General features: G+C 40.4%; 1 protein-coding gene across 1 annotated transcript in view; it reads right to left on the minus strand.

The window, feature by feature from the left end:
• Ryr2 (ryanodine receptor 2) overlaps nucleotides 1-21158 on the minus strand; it is a 380472-nt gene that overhangs the window by 318444 nt on the left and 40870 nt on the right. The window contains exon 4 of the mRNA XM_055603932.1: nucleotides 6857-6871. Within this exon, the coding sequence (XP_055459907.1) occupies nucleotides 6857-6871 (15 nt within the window). The remainder of the gene's footprint in view (nucleotides 1-6856; nucleotides 6872-21158) is intronic.

Here is a 21158-nt window from a genome sequence, read left to right on the forward strand (position 1 = left end):
CCAGAACATTTAGTAGGAGACAAGAGTACTGGTAAGGCAGAGCACCCTAGAACAAGTTGGTAAACCCGGACGAAGCCGTACGGAGTACACCTTCCGTGTGGCAAACACCTCGTGATCTCATCCAACTCCAGAAAGGTGAACTGCGCTTCAGCGAGTAATTATTACGACTCTAACGATTCAGTCTGCCTGGCCACTGCCTGTGCCTCCACTGAACAGGGTACCCGGGTTACCTTTGTACCCAGAGACCTGCTAAGTACCCAACACAAAACAAGCACCAGGTAAGTATTAATGTGACAAAATCTCTGGGGTTTAAAATTTGTCCTTCTTCCCTGTTGCTCAGGCATACGTCAAACACCTTTAGTGATTGGAGAACTTGCTAAAACATAGGTTCTTGGGCCTCTGCTGAGATTCTGATTAGGAAGGATTGAAACAGATACAGACACACTTCATTTGGCAGATTTCCCATGGGGTCACTGCGCCAAGGATCATGGATGGAGAGGGAGACACACAGAGGACCTTCTGTCTCAATCCTCTCTGGTGCCATTCCTCTATGATAAACATAGCTACTTCCCCCACACACACACACACCAAAAGTCATGGTGATGTATCCTGAAATTCAAAACTTGCTCTGTTGTCTTCTCTGATGTATAGATGATGTATTCAAACTCCGTTGATTGGCCACCTCCCATGAAGGTCAGCTAGGGTCTCCAGCATCATCCCATCCCCTTGACCCTTTGCAGCTCTCAGTTACACCTGGACAGTAGCCTCATCACCTCTCCTTAACCAAACCGAGATCCCAATGACAGGGACTTTTGGTTCAGTTCTAGCTCCAAGAAAAGGTAAGTAGACAAGAGACATTTGTAAAGTGAAAATCTGGATTGGGCGGGACATTTCAAATTGTGGAAGTGGCTGTGTTTGTGAACAGAGGCATAGTGCCCCTATCTCAATTAAAATGCTTAAGGAAGGAGGAGGGGCAGGGTAATGAAATTCTCATGTGGGGTGACCCTTGTCTCTTCACCATATATTAAACCATCTATTTGAAAAGCTGAAGGTTTGTTATTTAGGAGGGCCCCAGGATTTTCATGAAAGGTAAAATTTGACTTTTAAAAATATCAGTGAAAGTGGTTACCCCAGTTCTGTGAGGGAAGGGGGCTGGCCTCCTTCCCATAGAGATGACTGACAGAGTTAATATTATAAAATAATGTCAACTAAATCCATCAAAGATAAGTGGATTAAAATGTCCGAAGTTTCAAATGAAATCTAAGCGAGTGTCATCTAAAAAAAGAAAAATGCTCACGTAAAGTTCACAAATCATTGTAAGGCACATTTACTGTCGCTGGGCATCCTTTAGATTTCTAGAATCATGGAATAACAAAAATGTCCACCCAGGGAAATCACATTGTAAGCTAATGTGTCTAAAGCGTCAGTGTCCACACTTGTGTGTAAACTCAATGTACAATCTACACTTACATTTCTTTAGAGAAATAGTCACAGGGGCTATCTCTCTCCTGTCCTTTGTGAGACAGGGACCAGTTGGATTTCTACAGCGGTACTTGAGGTATTCCTGTCATAAGCTTAAAAATACAGACCAAAAAAAAAAAAAAATCTCACAGAAATATAAAATCTGAATGGTAATAATGAAGACCAATTACGGTAGTTTACCAATACATGAATATGGCTGGTTCTATATTCATATTCATTCTTCACTGTTGTATTTTAGGCTCTATGTTTTTAAAATATATGATTGCAATATATACTGGCTTGTTAATCTGTTTTTATATTATTGATAATTAAAGTCATTAAATTCACTAACTATAAAATGTCTAAACATCTTAAGTATGGCTGTAATGTGTCATGTCACTTTAGAAGTTGTGTGATACTAAACCAGGATGTGCAGAGAATCCTTTCTCTGTGCAGAAACTCAGCTAGTCTAATACAAAGTTGTCATTATATGAGGTTTTCGTGAAACATGAAATCAGATCTTGAAAGTATCTCAGTGGTAGAGTGGTAAGGGTGGTTACCTCATGCAAGCCCTGAGTGTGATTCTGACGGAGAAGGGGAGAAAAGGGGATAAAAGAGTGAAGGGGATGGCGGTGGAGAGAGGGAAGGCAAGTTGGGAGTGGAGAGGAGGGATGAGAGGAATAGGGGAAGAGAGGAAAGGGGAGAAGAAAGGAAAAAAGAAAGAAGGGAGTGAGGAAAACAAAGGAAGGAGAAGGAGAGGAAGGAAGGAAAGCTGATTAAATAAAACTTTCCTGTACCACTTGGAGGCTGCCATGTGTCTTTTTTTATTTAACTTTTATTAATTACATTTTATTCATTTTGTATCCCCCCATAAGCCCCTCCCTCCTCCCCTCCCAATCCCACCCTTCCTCTCCTTTCTGCATGCATGCCCCTCCCAAATTCCACTGATAGGGGAGGTCCTCCTCTCATTCTTTCTGATCTTAGTCTATCAGTTTTCATCAGAAGTAGCCGCACTGTCATCTTCTGTGGCCTGGTAAGGCTGCTCCCCCCCCCCCTTAGGGGGAGGTGATCAAAGAGCAGGCCAATCAGATTATGTCAGAGGCAGTCCCTCTTCCCATTATTATGTAACCCACTTGGACACTGAACTGCCATGGGCTACATCTGTGCAGGGGTTCTAGGTTATCTCCATGAATAGTCCTTGGTTGGAGTATGAGTCTCAGAAAAGACCCCTGTGTTCAAATTTTCCTGTTCTGTTGCTCTCCTTGTGGAGTTCCTGTCCTCTCCAGCTCTTGCTATTTCCCATTTCTTACCTAAAATTCCATTCACTCTGCCCGACAGTTGGCCATCAGGCTCAGCATCCGCTTTGATAGTCTGCAGGGCAGAGGCTTTCAGAGGCCCTCTGTGGCAGGTTCCTAGGTTGTTTCCTGTTTTCTTCTTCTGGCTTTCAGAGGCCCTCTGTAGCAGGTTCCTAGGTTGTTTCCTGTTTTCTTCTTCTTCTGATGTCCATCCTCTTGGCCTTTCAGAATGGGGGTTGAGCATTTTAATCAGGGTCCTCTCTTTTGCTTAGTTTGTTTAGATGTACAGATTTTAGCGGGTTTATCCTATGTTGTATGTTTATATGAGTGAATATATACTGTGTGTGTCTTTTTGCTTCTGCGACAACTCACTCAGGATGATCCTTTCCAGGTCCCACCATTTACCTGCAAATTTCATGATTTCCTTATTTTTCATTGCTGAGTAATACTCCATTGTATAGATGTACCACAGTTTCTGCATCCATTCTTCAGTTTAGGGCCATCTGGGCTGTTTCCAGCTTCTGGCTATTACAAATAAAGCTGCTACAAACATGGTTGAGCAAATTTCCTTTTTGTGTACTTGAGCCTCTTTTGGATATATGCCTAGGAGTGGTATGGCTGGATCTTGAGGAAGCGCTATTTCTAGTTGTCTGAGAAAGCGCCAGATTGATTTCCAGAGTGGCTGTACAAGTTTACATTCCCACCAGCAGTGGAGAAGGGTTCCCCTTTCTCCACAACCTCTCCAGCATGTGTTGTCCCTTGAGTTTTTGATCTTGGCCATTCTGATGGGTGTAAGGTGAAATCTCAGGGTTGTTTTGATTTGCATTTCCCTGATGGCTAATGACGTTGAGCATTTCTTTAAATGCTTCTCTGCCATTCGATATTCCTCTACAGAGAATTCTCTGTTTAGCTCTGTTCCCCATTTTTTAAGTGGATTACTTGGTTTGCTGCTTTTCAGTTTCTTTAGTTCTTTATATAGACTGAATATTAGTCCTCTGTCAGATAAAGGGTTGGTGAAGATTCTTTCCCAATCTGTAGGCAGTCGCTTTGTTTTGATGACGGTGTCCTTTGCTTTACAGAAGCTTTTCAGTTTCATGAGATCCCATTTATTGCCATACTTATCACCCTGCACAAAACTGAAGTCCAAGTGGATCAAAGACCTCAACATAAAACCAGACACATTAAATCAGCTAGAAAAAAAAAAGTGGGGAATACCCTAGAACTCATTGGTACAGGAGAAAACTTCCTGAACAGAACGCCATGTGTCTTTAGAAGTCTATGATTCAGAACCATAGCCTCAGCAACAGACTTTATACAGAGCAAGGGGAATCTGTGATAAGATTTCTCTTGCAGGGTCCAGATAGACAAGTGGAGAAGCTTTTAAGTATATGTACAAATAGTAAGTATCTGGAACAACAGAAAATTAGTTGTTTCATGGAGAAAGAAATCAGAGAAATGCCTCTCTGCCCAACCTTCCCTGTTATCTAAGAATGACTGAAGGCAAAAACAAGCAGCACCCAGCACCCAGGGGCATCAGGCCTGGTGGGATCTGGCATTTCCAGACACCTACAGAATCCAGGCACAAGGAATTCTCTGATAGTCCTGCATTCCTTATCCTAAATGCCAAAAAAACATATAAAGAATGATCCTAACAACAAGACAAGACATGCAGCTTGGCCAGCCCAGGCAAACCTTAAGCAGATAACAACCTAATGGTGAGTGGCTGGCCTCTCATTTGTGCTGGTGTGGAAACTACAATCTCCTGAACAAACTACCAGGCTTTTGGTGTCACCAACACAGGACTCTGAGCGCCAGCAATCACAAACAGGCTCCCACAACAAGCAGGCATCCAACTGGCCATGAATTAAGATTACAAGATACAAACTGATCCTGTTCAGCACTTTCTTCATACTAAGTGGCTCAGACTATACTGATCACATGCATGTGGCCTGCCTCATGGGATGCCAACCTTCCCTCAGTATCCAGTGTGAAGAGCTCTGTCCCACACTTAACAGAAATCAGAGCCCAATTCAATAATTGAGCTATGTGAGGTATATCATCTGGAGTTAACTGGTTGACCTCATCTTTCTGTCTGCATAATTTTCCCCTGCAAAGGAGCTGGGGTAACTCCCCTGTGTATAAAGCATTGTTTAGGGGCTAAGGTAAGCAGAAAATTATTCGATGAACATAGTAAATGCATATTCAGCAAGAAAATTCAAAATTTTCAACCTAAGTTCACAGTTTATTAATATCTGCAATGAAATGGCATATATTCATATTTTCATGTTTATCATTATCTACATAACCCAAACATTTGTCATTTGTATGTAATAAGGCACATAGCATTTTCTGCTTATCATATATACCAGTGTTTTCATCTGAAAAGTAAGAGCTGAGTTACATGATAGTTTGTAAGATGTCCACATCTTTGATGGACAGTGGCTTCAAACAAATACATTTTAGGCCCTGTCATCTGATCAACAGTGTCAGGTTCTTTACTACTGGTGAATAGAGTCCACCTGGGAAAACCCATAATGCACGTGTCCTGGGATTTGCAATGGGTATGAAAACCTTAACTAACTCATTCAGTGGATGGGCAAGAGGACTCTTGTTTTATTTCTTTCCTTTTCAATCTATCCCCAAAGCGTTCATTCATATTTCTGAAAGTTTCCATCTTTTAGAATGATGTTCTTTCAGATTACAAGTTGTATTAAGCCTTTATTAAGTGAACACAAATAAATGTCTTTATTGTTTCAGAAGTTTGAGAATAAAAACATCAAGCTTCTTGAATATCATAGGATAATGTAGCTGAAACCACGAGATTTTTTTTTCAACCTCACTTTCCTCTTTCTGTATTCAGTTTCTTCTTGCAATGACACTGCCATGTGCTTTCATCTCTTCATGTGTCTCCCTTGAAGGGCTTTTAGTTTCCTACTTTAGTTGAGAAATAAAGTAGGGCTGAAGTATTTTCACTTCTGGAACAACAAGAGTAGTTGTTGATGCCTGTGGTGGTTTGAATGAGCAGTGCCCCTAGGCTGGGGTATTTGAAAACTTGGTCGCCAGCTGGTAGTACTGTTTGAGGAGGTTTCAGTTATGCAGCCTTGCTGGAGGAAGTTTGCCACTTGAGGCAAGCTTGGCGAGTATATATTCTCATCTTACTTCCAGTTAAGTCTCCTCTGCTTCGTTCTTACGATTGAGATGTGATCTCTCGAGTTCCTCCTCCTGCCACCATGCATGCTTGTCACACCTTCCTACCACAATGGACTCTAACCCTCTGGATCCATAAGCTAAAACATACTCTCTTCTCTGTAGGTTGCCTTGGTCATGGTGTTTTATCACAGCACCAGAAAAGTAACCAGTATGGCACTTCTTCTAATTTCCTAACGTTAGTTCCTGTTAGATTCACACAAGTGTCCTCCAAAGGCAAACAGCTGACTTCCTTACAAAGTGAGCATGCTAAACAGGTAGCCATAAAACATACTCTAATGAAAGAATCCCCAAAGGTGACGAGCTAAACTTAATTTGGTGCTATGTTAACAAAAAATGTCAAAAGTTGTTTAAGTTATAAAATCAAAACAGGTGATTTACATTTAAATGTTTAATATTTGATTTCATTTCAAAATTTAAAGGAAAGGTATTGTGGACCCAAATATAAAGCAAATTCTTATAACCATCCTAAAATTTATGAAATATAACATATAGCCATCTTGAAACATGGGATATTGCCTATACAGTTGGGCGTGATCATGCATGCCTTTAATCCCAGAACTGGGAAGACAGCAGCAGCCAGATCTCTGAGTCCAAGGCCACTGTGGTCTACAAAGTGAGTTTCAGGACAGCTAGGACTACATATAAAAACCCTGCTCAAAAACAAATAAACAAACAATGGAAAGAAAAGGGAAAAAAAAAGAAATACTACATATAACCAAACTAACGTGTAGGAAGTATTACATATACCCACACTAAGGCACATGAATTATCACATATACCCACACTAAGACCTGTGACCCATCACATATACCCATACTAAAACCTGTGACCCATCACATATACCCACACTGAGGAGATGTAACATACTCAGCAGAGGGTCAAGGCCTCACCTTCATCATGAACTTCTGTGGAGACATAAAGAAAAGAGAAAAAAATATTAAATACAGGTCATTTCAAGGACTTAGTTTTAAATATCTTTTATTTATCAAGGCTTCATTGTTGTAAGTGGAGCTATGTCATTGATAAACAGAAAATTCACACTGCTATTGCAACAGAACTTATATTCAACTACATGCTAGAAAAAATGCTATAGCAAGCAAAGTCTTTTTAAAGAATCTTTACATTAGTTCAGCTGTTTTCTACGAAAACATGCCATACCATGAAAGGCCTGACTCAACTTACAACCTCCCAGCACTGAGGAGGCATAATCTTCATTTATTCTCTGAAAGTGCTTAAAAAAATAAGTCATTCCATATAAATGCAGTGATACAAGACAACCCAGCTAATTTTAGTAAAGCTGGTAGGTAAGAAAACATGGTTAGGAAGATCTGAAACATGGAGCCGAGCATCCTTCATGCAAGGAGCAGGAAGCAGTCTTGTGGAGCTGCCTATGGTGAGAGATGCATTCCAAAGAGAGGCACAGAGTAGTTCTCCTTTTCTGTCAGCACAGTACCTCCCTCGTGCACGGCAATAGGTCTTTTGTCTTCTACAAAGCTACGGATGCATACCTCCCTGTTTTTTATTAGATGCCCTCCAGTTTCCTGGATTTGTTTCTGGATTTTGTTTTCTGGATTTGTACACAGATGATAAACATTCAAGAAGATGGAAAATGTTTGACTTCCAAATTTAGGGCTGAAGTAAGTTGTTATGAACAGATATAAAACACATTAAGAAAAAAAATCTACATATCTCCATTAGGTTTAAAGAAAGCAATGCAGATGTTTGTAAATATTACAGTTGCTTCCCTGAAACACACATAAAAAGAAACATGTATATAAACGAATAGAAATTCCACGGTATGTTTTTCATTTTCAATATTATAATTCCAAGGGAAAAACTGTAGAGAATTTTCATTCCTGCCTAGCTCTGCTTGACATTACGGCTGCTTCTGAGCTGTCACCACTGGCTCTTACAGTAGGTAGCAGCAGGTAACAGAGAGAACCATAACAGGTCATACATGATGGTGGTATGCTCAGCTCTAAATGAACAGGTTTACAGCGCCCCCCCCCCCCCGAACTCAGGAAACCTGGCGAAAAGATTGATGAAAATGATGGAAAAACTAGAAGATGAAGAGTTGTGAAACAAAAAGATGTCTTCTGGACATTGCATGGCCACTATGTTCATAATCTCACTGTTGCCGTGGGACTCTGAACAAGACCTGCACAGGACTGGGTCCATCAACATTTCATTGTGGATACGGAGGGGCCCATGTGGTTCCATATGTTCCGAAGGAACACTGACAGTTAATGGTTGTTGGGGAGGATGTCATTTTATTCAGTGCTGTAGCGACCAGTTAAGTTGTCCTTGATCCATTAAATAACCTTCTACCCATGCTCAGTTAAGGAAATCTAATTAAGCTCTGTGGGCCACACACTAAAGGAACGTGTGTGTGTGTGTGTGTGTGTGTGTGTGTGTGTGTATGTATGTATGTATGTATGAATGGACATATATATGTATATTATGCATACCTTTCTTACTGAAAAAAGAAGTATATCTACCTTTCTTACTGACAACCTTTTCCATATATGATATATACACATATGTATATTATATATACATATATACATGTGTATTACATATATATGGAAAAGGTTTTCAGGAAGAAAGAAAGGTAGAAAATGGGGGTAAAATAGACTTAAGGAATATATATACATGTATGTGTATAGACATATATATATATATATATATATATATATATATATATATATATATATGATAAAAAGGGTTTCAAAGGGAAAGAAAGGTATAGGAATGGGGGTAAAATGCGAATGTGCTTGGAGAATTCTTTATACTCTAATAATTTAGTCTTGTACTTCTGTTTGATTTCATTCTTAATATCTTTTATTAATAAGACTAAGAACCCTCCAGAGGGGACACTGATTTTCCTGATTATCAGTTGTAACCCCACTTGAACTCCCCAAGATTCCTTTCCTGCCACGTCCCATTTCTAGACTCTTAGAAGGAAAGTATCATACAGAAGTAAGTTTGATTCCTAGGATTCACATGGTAGAAGAAGAGAACCAGTTCCCACCAGTTAACCTCCACCCATGCAGTATAGTGCTTGTACCCTGCAACACACACACACACACACACACACACACACACACACACACACAGAATCAATCAATCCAACCATTGTTTAAGTTATTATTTCTAAGAATCTCTCTTACAATTTTAAGTGAATTTTTCCTAGGCGCTAACCCCAAAAGGTGCCGAGACAGAGAAATGGCGACCAAGGAACATGCACTTGGGAGCCTTAGTATCCAAAAGATCTGACTGCAGAACTCTGGGCGGGGGGGGGGGGGTAGGACCCGGACCCGGAGCAGGTCTAGTATGAATTCCCCATTAAAAAAAAAAAAGAATAAAATAACATCCTGTTCCACCCAGAAAATGCTCCTTCAAAGTCAGCCCCCATGACATCCTGTCTCTCCATGTGGTAAGATGCAAGGGTTTTCCACAATGTCCCATTTGCCACCTGTCCCTTATGAGTGAGGCAGCTTCACTGTATCAAGGAGTTCCTTCTCTTCAAAGATCTGGGTGCATCAGCAGCTGTATTTAATTAATGATGCTCACAATATATTTTAGAGTATAAATGTAGTCTAACACGAGTAAACCCAAGCTCAACGTTTACTCCTACAAAATAAAATCTCTAGATGTATTTGTGGGAAATGTCAACCTCTACTCTTATAATGAGCAGATTTTGTATGCATGGTTGACTTTGCAAGGCTTCCCTACTGAGAATACCTAATAATGCATGATGAGAAGGGCATGGTGACTATAGATCTAAGAGCATCAGAACGGGACTCAGGGCTCAGGCTTCAGCCCATAATGAACAATTACACACAGGACACCTCCCACAGACACACTCACGTACCACTCATGTGGCCAGAACTCTGTGTCACTTCTTGTCATCTGGTTGAGCACACATGTATGGGTAGGCTTCAAACCAATGCAGCATATTCTGAAGCAGATGTGTGTCAACCACGGTCTTTTCCAACCTATCAATAACTCAGTACTGACGGTATTTAAATGATTTGTTTTTACTTCTACGTGAAATAGATTTGACATATATATATATATATATATATATATATATATATTGTCATAACTATCTAGTTCTGCTTCAGAAGGAAACAAATGATGCTGATAAGCTAGAGGAAGCCCTGGTATCCATCTCAGTGACACTCGTGCACATTAGAGTGCTGAGGAATGCCTGAGGTATGAAGTTAATAGCTACCCAGAACTTTCTTCTGTTTCCAGCTTGTCTCAAAAGAGAATTTTTCTTGATACAAAACATAACAGCGACTCTTACAGGAGACACATGGGTCAAAATGACTGAACATGTATGAAACCTGAGCTGTATACCAAGACTGCACCAACAGACCAATAATCATCTACCTCGAGAGGTGAGTTTGAGCATGAATGAACCTTGATAAGGTTTTTCACAAACCCTCATATGATAGCTGAGAGTGGAATGCATTATACTGTTAAGTTAGAGAACATTTGAAATGATTTTGTATTTTAACATCTATAGCAACATTATGTTTTTTTTAAGTTGAAGGAGTAATAATATATCATAGTTGATAATTTCAATATGTTTTTCAATATCTTTTTTTTCTTATCCCCTCCCACAACCTGAAATCCTAGGCTTTCGTGTTGGAAACCAACACTAAGGTTAGGAAAAGGCCAGAGTAGGATGGGGTAGGTGAAAATAATAGTCAAATATTCTTTATATCAAGACTCAGAAGTAGCATTCTCTTCATAAAATGTGAAGAGTTATATTTATATAGTTATAGCTCAATGGATTTATGTTTAAGCAAAGATGCTCCAAAGGGACATTAGTGAAAGGGAAGAAGTCGAGGAAGGGAGGGAGAAGATAGGGAGAAAAGGATGAAGGAAAGAAGGATAAGAAGGAAGTCAGAGTGACAGAGGCAGGAGAAGAGAACACAAAGGGAGGGAAGAAGTGGACAGAGGATAGAGATGATGAGAAGAGGCAAGGACAAGAGAAAGGGAGAAAGGAGAGTGAGAGAGAAGTGAAAGAACAGAGGAAAAGGAAAGAGGAGGGAATAAAAGAGAGAAGAGGAGGGGGAGGATAGGGAAGGGAGCAAGAGAAGAGAATAAAAAGAGGAAGAAGAAAGAAGAGAGGAATAGAGAGAAAAGAGGAAAGGAAGGGAAATTAAGAGAAAGGGTCAGAGCAGAGAAAAATAAGGGAGAGAAGAGGAGACAGGGAAGAAGAAAGGGAGGTGAATATAAAGGGAAGGGAGGACAGGTGAAAGAAAAGATAGAGGGAGGAAGAGGAGAGAGGGAGGGGCAAAGGAAGGAGGGAAAGAGAGAAGAAGGAAGGAGAAAAGGAGAAGGAAGAAGAGAGAGGAAAGAAGGAAAGGAGCACAGGGGACAGACAGATCAGAGAGAGGAAGGAGAGGGATAGAATGAGGAGAAGAGGGAGGGAGAGAAGGATAGAGAAGAAAAAGGAGGAGAGAAGGATAGAGAAGAAGAGAGGAAAGGAACAAGGACAGGAGGAAGAAAGGAGAGGTAGAGAAGGGGAGTTTGAATCTTGATGAAACTACCCAGATTTATATACAGTACGAGAAAATCCAGAGGCACCATTTTAATTTCTTATACCACATATATATGTATATATGGTATAAGTGCATATATATATGTGCATATATATGCACTATCTGTGCATATGAATATGTTTATGTTTTAAGCTTTATGAGGTTCCCAAGAACTTTATCTGGCTTGCTGAATGCATGCTATGCAAGCCAGTGAAAGACATGAAGATGGGGAACCCATGTCAGAAAGGAGCAATGGTGCACAGCCCAGTGTGGAGCACCACCTAGGCAGGTGTCAAAGGAGCAGGGCGAGAGTCCATCTGCTTCCATCAGCTGACCAGGAGAAGGTGATCATCCAGACCAGAAAGAGTAGATGCATCAGTCTGCACCAGGAGAATCAATATCCATAATGGAAGCTCCCCAAAGATACCCAAAAAGGCCCTGAATAATTAACTGACTCTGGAATCAGAAGCCTTCCAGCCAACCGTGAGCTCTTCTCTTCCCACCACACCTGGAGAGGATACAGAACAGGATCCTGAAAACCTGGCAGGGAACAACAGAACTTATTTCCAATACCCATTGCCTCAGGGATGTGGCCACAGTGGTCTAGGATCTCTAAGCAAAACTTCAGAGAACCAGGGGTTTGGCCCAACAGGGCGCCATGATGAGACTGATGTGACAGAAATAATCATGGTACACTATATCTGTCAATATGAGTAAGGCCTTTCTAGTTGGACACATAGAAGAATGCACCCCACAGAGAAATGTGAGAAGATCCCAGGTGTTGTGCATAGCAATTTCCTCTGAGAAAAAAATACCCACCCTGCACGTGAAGCTGATTAAAAGGCAGAATTTCCTAAAAGGGAGTCAAACATTCATCCTGCAGAGAAACACCTTAAAACTCAGTAAATAAACACCTCAAAGCTTTTAGGAAGTTCCTAAAACTGACCAGATTCCCTAGGTCCCTCCATTCCAAAGCTTATATAAGCAATAAAGCTTGCTGAGACTCTCATATCAGCTGAGCTGCCTGGAAGAGACTCTGTAGTGTTTTCTAGGTTTCTAGCTTTTCCGAAGCTGTCACCGGTGCTCGGGTGGGCTTTTGGTAATGCATCAGTCTTTGAGTCATTTCTGCTCTTCTAAGTAATGCAATGACGCTCCCTGGCTAACCAAGCTGGACTTTGATACAATCTCATTTTAGTCTGACATTAGTTCTCTGCCTGAGGTGAATAGATATTTGCTCACTTCTCCCCAAGAACAGTGTCACATAGCACTAGGGAGTTATTTCCAACTGCACTTCCAGTATGTTCGTCACGGTAGAATTTCAAAGTTCAAATGACCAGTGGATGAGATTTGAGTTATACAGAAAGAGGTCAAAGAAAGTGGTAATCACAGTCTGAACTACACTGACTCAGCAGAGGCTGCTTTTAAATGAATGTGTATCTCAGCAAGAGTGTGTTTGACTTCTGACAGAATGCTAACATTCAGGAACCAGAAGAGACTAACAAACTGGCCAGTGGCCAAACAAAGCCTTGTAATGTCCAGTTCAGTGGTGTTTTCATGACCTCCTTAGAATTAATAAGCAATTTCTAACATAAGAATCACACCAGAAAGACAATTTTAAGATAAGAAATTATTATGGGAAATGAAGAGACATGTGAGCAGATTAAAAGCAAATAAGCACACAGAGCCATGATTGCAAATGCTTTCAAACAATGAGCAGCAGGTGGTTTTATTCATTTATATTTCTCTCTATATTTTTTACATACACATCTTGACTTTCAAAAGATTGAAGAGTGGCTTGAGTGGATATTGAAGAAAGTACAAGTCTGGATACAGCACAGAAATGCTACAGTGGAAATGAAGGGTGCAGATACACAGAGAAACAGAGAAATGTTTTAAAATGCTGGTATCAAGTGAAGGAAGGTTAAACAAAGAGGTACCATAGCTGTTTTTAGAAAAACAAGAGTCTATAGCCCACCAGGAAAAGTTTGAGCGTGGATCAGAATTTTAACTCTGGCCATGGAGGAAGATGTACAATTTAAATTAAAAATAAATAAATAAATAAACAAAAAAAACAAACAAACCAGGCAAGACACCAGTAGTTTAAGATATTTGAGCTTTCCTAGGACTGTAATATGGAAATTCTCGAAGACCAGTATGGATGTTCTCACCATGGAAACGGCAGGTTTCATCATTAGAAATTGCTCAGATGTAAATGGCTGAAAGAGGATCAAAGGCAGGAAGAAATGCAAGCACCCACATGGATGTACCGTTGTTTGGGGATCACTTTGAAAGGCCCCTGAACGGTGTTTGTGGCAGGGGAGGTGAGGAAACCAAACACTGTTAAAAGAAGCAGATCCCAAGATAAGGATGGAAAGGGTTGGGCCCCAAGACGCAGATGAAGAGAACCAGGCCCAAGATAAGGATGAATGACGATGGTAAAATGGAGGAGCAACTTCAGTCTGTCTCAAGGGACTCCTCCTATGAGATTGAAAACAAGTTAAAGCAGAACACTGAGAAACTTTGTCACTGGTTTGAACCCAGGGACAAATCGAGTGGGGACATAAATCTGCTGTGACTGATCTCCACTCAAACGTTGGAGTATTAACATGAGGGACCTGGATATTTTGGTAGATTGGTCTAAACTGATCCCACACACTTTTTTCCTCCCTCTCAACCCCACCTTATTTTCCTCTCTCTTTTCATTCCTCACCAACTTTTCCTAGCAGATGAAGAAATAGTACCAATGCCATTGTATCATGACACAAGCCACTAATAGTGTGGACCTCAGACTTGGCCTCTAGACACCTGTAACTATCCTTTCAATGTGGCAAAGCCATTTGCTTTTCACCTTCGGTTATCAAGATCAAATGGATACAGGAGAAGCCTTGAATTTTCTCTATGACATGTGGAACAACATTGAAACCGCACTGCAGCATTTTTGAGATGGAACAAGGCATATTGGATATTAGTAACAAAACCCTTCCTGTGGCCAGAGACAGATCGACATTTGTATAATTAAAGCTAATTACATAAACAGATCTGGGTTGGGAGTAGAGAGTCCTTTGATGGAGCCCGCTGAAGGTTATGATAATTCAGAGACACAAAAGGTTCTAACTGGTGACCTGTAAAATGTATTCATTGTAGCTGAGCAGTTAGTTCAAACACTAAAAAAAGAAAAAAGAAAAAAAAATAGCTGTGCTAAGAAGCAAAATTAAAAAGCTCAGAGGCAGCAGCGAGCATGCGCTTTGCAATCATAAGTCCTTTGTAAATTCAAGGAAACACATACCCATTTTTCCACATCAACCTGCTGTGGAAAGAAAAAGCCAAAAGAAATTTAAAAAAACAAAACAACAGAACAGAATCTCCTAGCCGTGCTTCTGATGGTTGTCTAAGTCAACTGAAATGTGACCCCTTAACCCCAAACCTCCCTCCCATTTTAAGGAATGGACAACAGCGTTCAGACTTTTCATTAGCAATGGTTCACCTCAGTAAACAAAAGCAATCCCAGGTAGTAGAGCAATCCCACACGTATTCTGCCGGAACTGAAGCAGGTCCGAAGACAGCCTGATGCCCTGAAGGGGTGAGTTCGGCTGTGATGGAATTCTCAAGCACAGCCCACCATCTAGATGGTAAGAACCCCTCCCACCCGGCTCCATTTACTTACAAAAGGCAGCAACAATCTACAGACACAGTGCTCATGGCAACTGCAACACTGAAAGCAGAACTTCTTTTACCTCATGCTTTTGAGCATTACATAAAATTTCACAATGGAAAAAAAAAGCATACTTTGTCGAATAATTCTGATATGACACTCAGATTAATTTCAACTCTTTTTTTTTTTTCAGTGAATGCATGGTGTTCCAATCATAGTGTGACTCTTTTAAAAAAATAAAGTAAGTGACATGAGTATTATATTCTCAGTTGAAAAAGAACAAAAGCAAAAGCAAGTCAATAAGAATGCCTTTTAGAATGTTCTTAGATGCCATTATGAAGGGACAAACTCAATTCTTAAAGTAAATCTCCACCACTCACCCCTAGAAGAGAATGCATGATTTGTGTCCCGTGAAAATTGATGTTTACTTCATACTCTTCATGCATAAATTAATTTAATTTTTTTTTCTTCTTAGAAAATTTCATCAGATAAAAAGCTAAAGCAGTTTAGGAGGAAATCCAAGGTGTAGCTAAGAATCTCCATGTCTTAAAACCTAGCATGATGGCACAGTCCCTTAATCTCAGTACTTGGGAAACAGAGGCAGCCAGTTTGAGGCCAGTCTGATCTACATAGTGAATTCTAGTCCAGCCAGAGCTACATAGTGAGATCTTGTCTCCAAACAAAGAAATTAAGTAATAAATAAAAAGGAAAAAAAAATCAACCTAAACACAGCCCTTATGAAATGCCAAGGATCTTTGAGCACAGAGCATCCTGGCTGTCTGAGGGATGTATTTAGTCACCAGCGGCACCTGCTCTAAGGCAACTCACTCTCTTACACTCTAAAACACACTTTAAAAAAAGATTTACTTATTATTTATAAGGTATTCTGCACCAGCAGGCCAGAAGAGGGCACCAGATCTCATTATAGATGGTTATGAGCCACCATGCTGTTGCTGGGAAATGAACTCAGGACCTTTGGAAGAACATCCAGTGCTCATAACCTTTGAGCCATCTCTCCAGCCCCTATTTGAGAAGGAGCTCTTCACTCAACAGAAAGGCCTGGTGCTCACTGCACATGTTTGCTGTCACGTAAATTCTAAGTGTTCATTTGTAACATTAGACAATTCTAAAGATGAATGAGTTTCTTTAGATCTAGAGTAAATGGAAGCAAAATTGGAGAGGGAAAAACTCCAGTGTGTCAGCGAAAACAGAAAGGCAGTTCCTGGGGATAAAGGGCACAAGAAGCAGGGGGATGGGAAAGAAAGAAAAAAAAAACACACAATAAGGAAATTTTGTTTGAAAACTGTCATAATAAAACCCAATTCTTTGTAAGCTAACAATGAAAGAAAAATGTGTCTCAATTGTCACAGACTGTCCTGTCCCCAAAGGGACAAATCTTATATTTGTATTCTTACGTGAAATTTTTTTCTTGTTTTTTGTTTTGTTTTGTTTTTTTGAGACAGGGCTTCTCTATGTAGCCTTGGCTGTCCTGGACTCACTTTGTAGACCAGCCTGGCCTTAAACTCACAGAGCTCCTCCTGCCTCTGCCTCCCATGCTGAAAAAGTATTTTAAAAAAAATATTTCTTTTCCATATTTCTCAGGAATTTTTAAGTAATATATTTTAATAATATAAACAATTATCAAGATCTATGATGTCATCATGTTCACGTTTAAATGCTAGACATTCACACAGCACACAGGCTTGTACACCATAGCAGAGAATAAGCACTAAAGGATTTGTCAGAGGGCAGACTTGGGAATCAAGCCGCAGTTAACTTCTGTCAGCTACAGGAGATTTACTAATTATACAGCAGGAGTTAGTGAGAACAACACGACACCCCCTCTCAAAATACCCAGAGACGCTTAGCAACAGCAAGGGCTAGGCAGTGAGCTGTCAGCCAGACACAGAAGACAAGGACCACAGGTAGGGCTGTAAACACACACAAGCCAGGCAGAGAATTTCATGACATGGCTCTTGTCAGAGTCAACATGAGTCACTTTCCACAATTCCTATAGGTAGTGGGGATTAAAAAACAAACAAAAAACACATTTTCATGGGGCTAATAAAAAAAATTCACACACACAAAAGAAAAATCTCCAAAAACTCAGTCTCAGACTCACCATAAAAAAAAAATGAACATTTTCTATGAACTTATCATATGATGGGGGGGTCATTGTTTTCTTTTTCTTGTTTTGTTTTCTTTTTTAACACAAGAGCCGTGGCTAAGGCTTGAACTGCCTACATAGCTGAGGACGACCTTGAATGGCTGATCACCCTGCTTCCTTTACAGTCCTGCCATGCTTAGTTAACACAGGGGTTGAGACAAATTCAGGGCTTCGCACCTACTGGGCAAGCATTCTAGCAACTAAGCTACATCCTGGCCCTGGTTATGTGGGATTCTAAAGAAATATATCTATTCTATCGCGTAGAGAAGAGAAATAATATAGTAATTGTAGCAGATTATGCCAAATGTGTTATTTTATGAACACTATTAAAAAGATCAACCTCATTCTCTTTTTTCTAAGAATATAAATCATTTAATACTGCTAATTTTATAGCACAAAATAAAACAAGCTACCATCTCCAAAAATGATTTTAAAAGATTACAGAGAAAATATTATTGCCTGATGATTATGGTCTTTAAGTTATTACGTTCATTAACTTCTTAAAATGAGTGAATTCTCGATTGTTTTAACACAGTCCCTAAGACTAATGCTTTCTGTTGACTCTCACCATGGGGCCAGAGAACTGCGTCCCTGGTGTCCACTGTGAGTATGGACACTGAGCTGCTTGTATATTCTAAAGGAGCAGGATGACAGTCCTCTGAGACAAGAGGAACGGTGGCCTTGCTTCTAGATGGTCTTCACTGTTTTAAAGTGATATAAAGGCTCCTTAGTCTTTATTGGTAAAATTGAACGGTTGTTTGTTTGTTTGTTTGTTTGTTTGTTTGTTTGTTTAAAATACTGGCTCTTTGAGCACCTCCCCCTGAGGGAGGGTGGGTAGCCTGGAGACAATGCAGATAGTTGTGATGTGACCTGATAGGCTAGGGTCAGATGGAAGGGGAGAAGAACCTCCCCTATCAGTAGACTTGGGGAGGGTCACGGGAGGAGATGAGGGAGGGAGGGCATGATTGGGAAGGGAAGATGGAGGGAGTTACAGCTGGGATACAAAGTGAATAAATTGTAATAAATAAATAAATGAGTGAAAAAAAGAAAATTCTATGCAAACATAGTCAACAACTTATAGTTGTAATAAAAATTACCTTAACATGAATGAACAGAAAACCAAATATCAGTAGCTCTGTGAAGGCAACCTCATTCTTAAAATAAACCAAAAAAAAAAAAAAATCTTAAGAGAAATTATCATTTAGACACCAGCCTGATTCACCAGAAGACACAGTCCAAAAAAAAAATAATAATAATAACTGGTGCTGAAATTATATCATTACATGAAAACAGATACTCCATATACCATTTCTATTTTGCATTTATGTTTTAATTATAAAATTAATGCATAAAAGTATGGGAGTTCCATAACTTTACACTGTTTGCTGTTGCTGCTTCTTGGAATTGTATGTGCCATTTAGGGTTTTTTGTTTTTGAGAATGGTGTTGTGTAGTTATTTCTCCTACTCAAATACCTCCTTCTCGAAAGAAAGGTTCAGGAAGATGGTGAAATTTACAAGACTCAGAAAGTCACGAGCTTGGAAGGTCCTCTCCCCCCAAAGTGTAAGAGGTTGCTGGGAGGAGAGTCTTGGGGAGCTGCCTGCAGACAGGCAGATCTTGCACACCATCAACCGACTTTCTGATGTATGGTAACTGTTACTACGACAGTTGGTGTCTTACACTGATTGTTGATTGGTAAAGTTTTCCTTATCATTGTTCCTATCTTGACTTACTAAGTGTAAATCCTATTGTCAGATTTCGTACAGACGTATCATTATTGAATTTGTCTTACAAACTGGCTGTGCCTTGTAATGATCTACCTGTCTTTATTTCCATATGGTTTCCTGCCCTATTCCTTTTCAGGCAGTAACTGCACTACTCCACAGTAACTGCGCTACTCCAGCCGCACAGACACGTTGCCACACTACCGCTTTTATTCCTGTAATTTAATGTGCTCAACAGAATATATCTGCTAATAATCAAGCAACAGAAAAAGTAGGACTCAGGACTCCTGAACGCTCAGCCTTATTCATGAATTCTAACCAGAATATTCTATTCATTTATTGCTGCATTATATTTATCATTTTATTTGTATGGTTGGTCTCCTGGTCTTTTCAAGCCGTTACTGAAATGTAATTTACAGGGTTAGGATTACATCTCAGTGGCAGAGGGGCTTTCTAGTGTCTACACAGTCCCTTAGCTTGGTCCCCTCCTACCCTACAGCAACCATACCCCAGAGAGAACAGAGGGGAAAGTAGGGAGAATTTAAAGCGAGGGTATAGGAGGGAGGGAGGAGCAAGCAGAGAAGAGGAGAGGAGAGGGAAGGGGAGCAGAGAGTAGGGGAGGGGAGGTTATTGAAACAATTTACATTTCACAATGTTGCCTATGAAAGCGCGAAATTAACAAATGCTTTTTGCCATATTTAGAGAGCAGAAACCCATCACCATAATCTAAATTCAGAAAAGATTAAACCCCACTATGTTCTTATTTATTTTCTCTTCATTCTTTTTTATGTTAATGAAATATTTTGATTTCGTTTCCTCTAAAGGCTGCCGACGACACCAGTCTTTTCCATGCTAAAGATTACATTGATGATGTTTAACACTCTGGTACAAATTAGTAACTTCGGCATGATCCAGAAAGAGCAGTTTTCAGCCTTCCCACTTTTTGTGTTCTCTTAGTATCCATTTCAATAGCAGCTATTCACTTAGTATTTTCATTCACGTGTTTGTGTGTGTGCATGTGTGAAGTGATATGTGTCACATACACACAAGTGCCTGCATCAGATGCCCCTGTGTGCATTCCCACCAGTTCTGGGAACTAGACCCTGGCCTTCTCCAAGAGCAGCCACGGCTCTCAGCTGCTGCGCCTCTCTCATGCCCCACATATTTAAAACCCCGAGTTTCTGGAAGTGTTAAGCATACCTCAATGTACTTCTTTTGTGCAGGAATTCTGGCTCCACAGCCCTAGCTACTCTGACAACTTCCCTTGTCTCAGTAACATATTTTTTTTTTTACTTTTTTTTAATTTTATTGATTGCGGTTTATTCACTTTGTATCCCAGCTGTAGCTCCCTCCCCCAACCCCTCCCAATCTCACACTCATTCCCTCTTCTTCTTCTATGCCCCTCCCCAAGTCCACTGATAGGGGAGGTCGTCCTCCCCTTCCATCTGACCATCGTCCATCAGGTCTCATCAGGACTGGCTTCATTGCCTTCCTCTGTGGACTGGTAAGGCTGCTCCCTCCTCAGGTGGAGGTGATCCAAAAGCCAGCCCATGAGTTCATGTCAGAAATGGTCCCTGGTCCTATTATTGGGGAACCCTCTTAGATATTGAGCTGTCATGGGATACTTCTGTGCAGGGGTTCTAAGTGATGTCCATGCATGGTCCTTGTTTGGAGTATCTGTCTCAGAGAAGACCCCTATGCTCAGATTTTTTGGTTTTGTTGCTCCATTTGTGGAGCTCCTGTTCCCTCCAGGTCTTTCTATCTCCCCCTGGGGCTTATGGGGGGATACAAAATGAATAAAGTGTAATTAATAAAAAATTTTTAAAAAGTTAAAAAAAAAAAAGATTTCCTGCACTCTGCCCAAAGTTTGGCTATGCATCTCAACATATGTTTTGATACCCTGTTGGGTGAAGTCTTTCAGAGGCCCTCTGTGATAGGCTCCTGTCCTGTTCCCTGTCTTCTCCCTCTTCCCATGTCTGTCTCATTTGTCTTTCTGAATGAAGATTGAGCATCTTACCCAGGGTCCTCCTTCTTGCTTAGCTTCCTTATGTATACAGATTTTTAGCATGTTTATCCTATATGTCCAATATCC

This window comes from Psammomys obesus, unplaced genomic scaffold, assembly GCF_907164565.1.
Source record: "Psammomys obesus unplaced genomic scaffold, mPsaObe1.curated_primary_1811, whole genome shotgun sequence".
Lineage (NCBI taxonomy): Eukaryota > Metazoa > Chordata > Mammalia > Rodentia > Muridae > Psammomys > Psammomys obesus.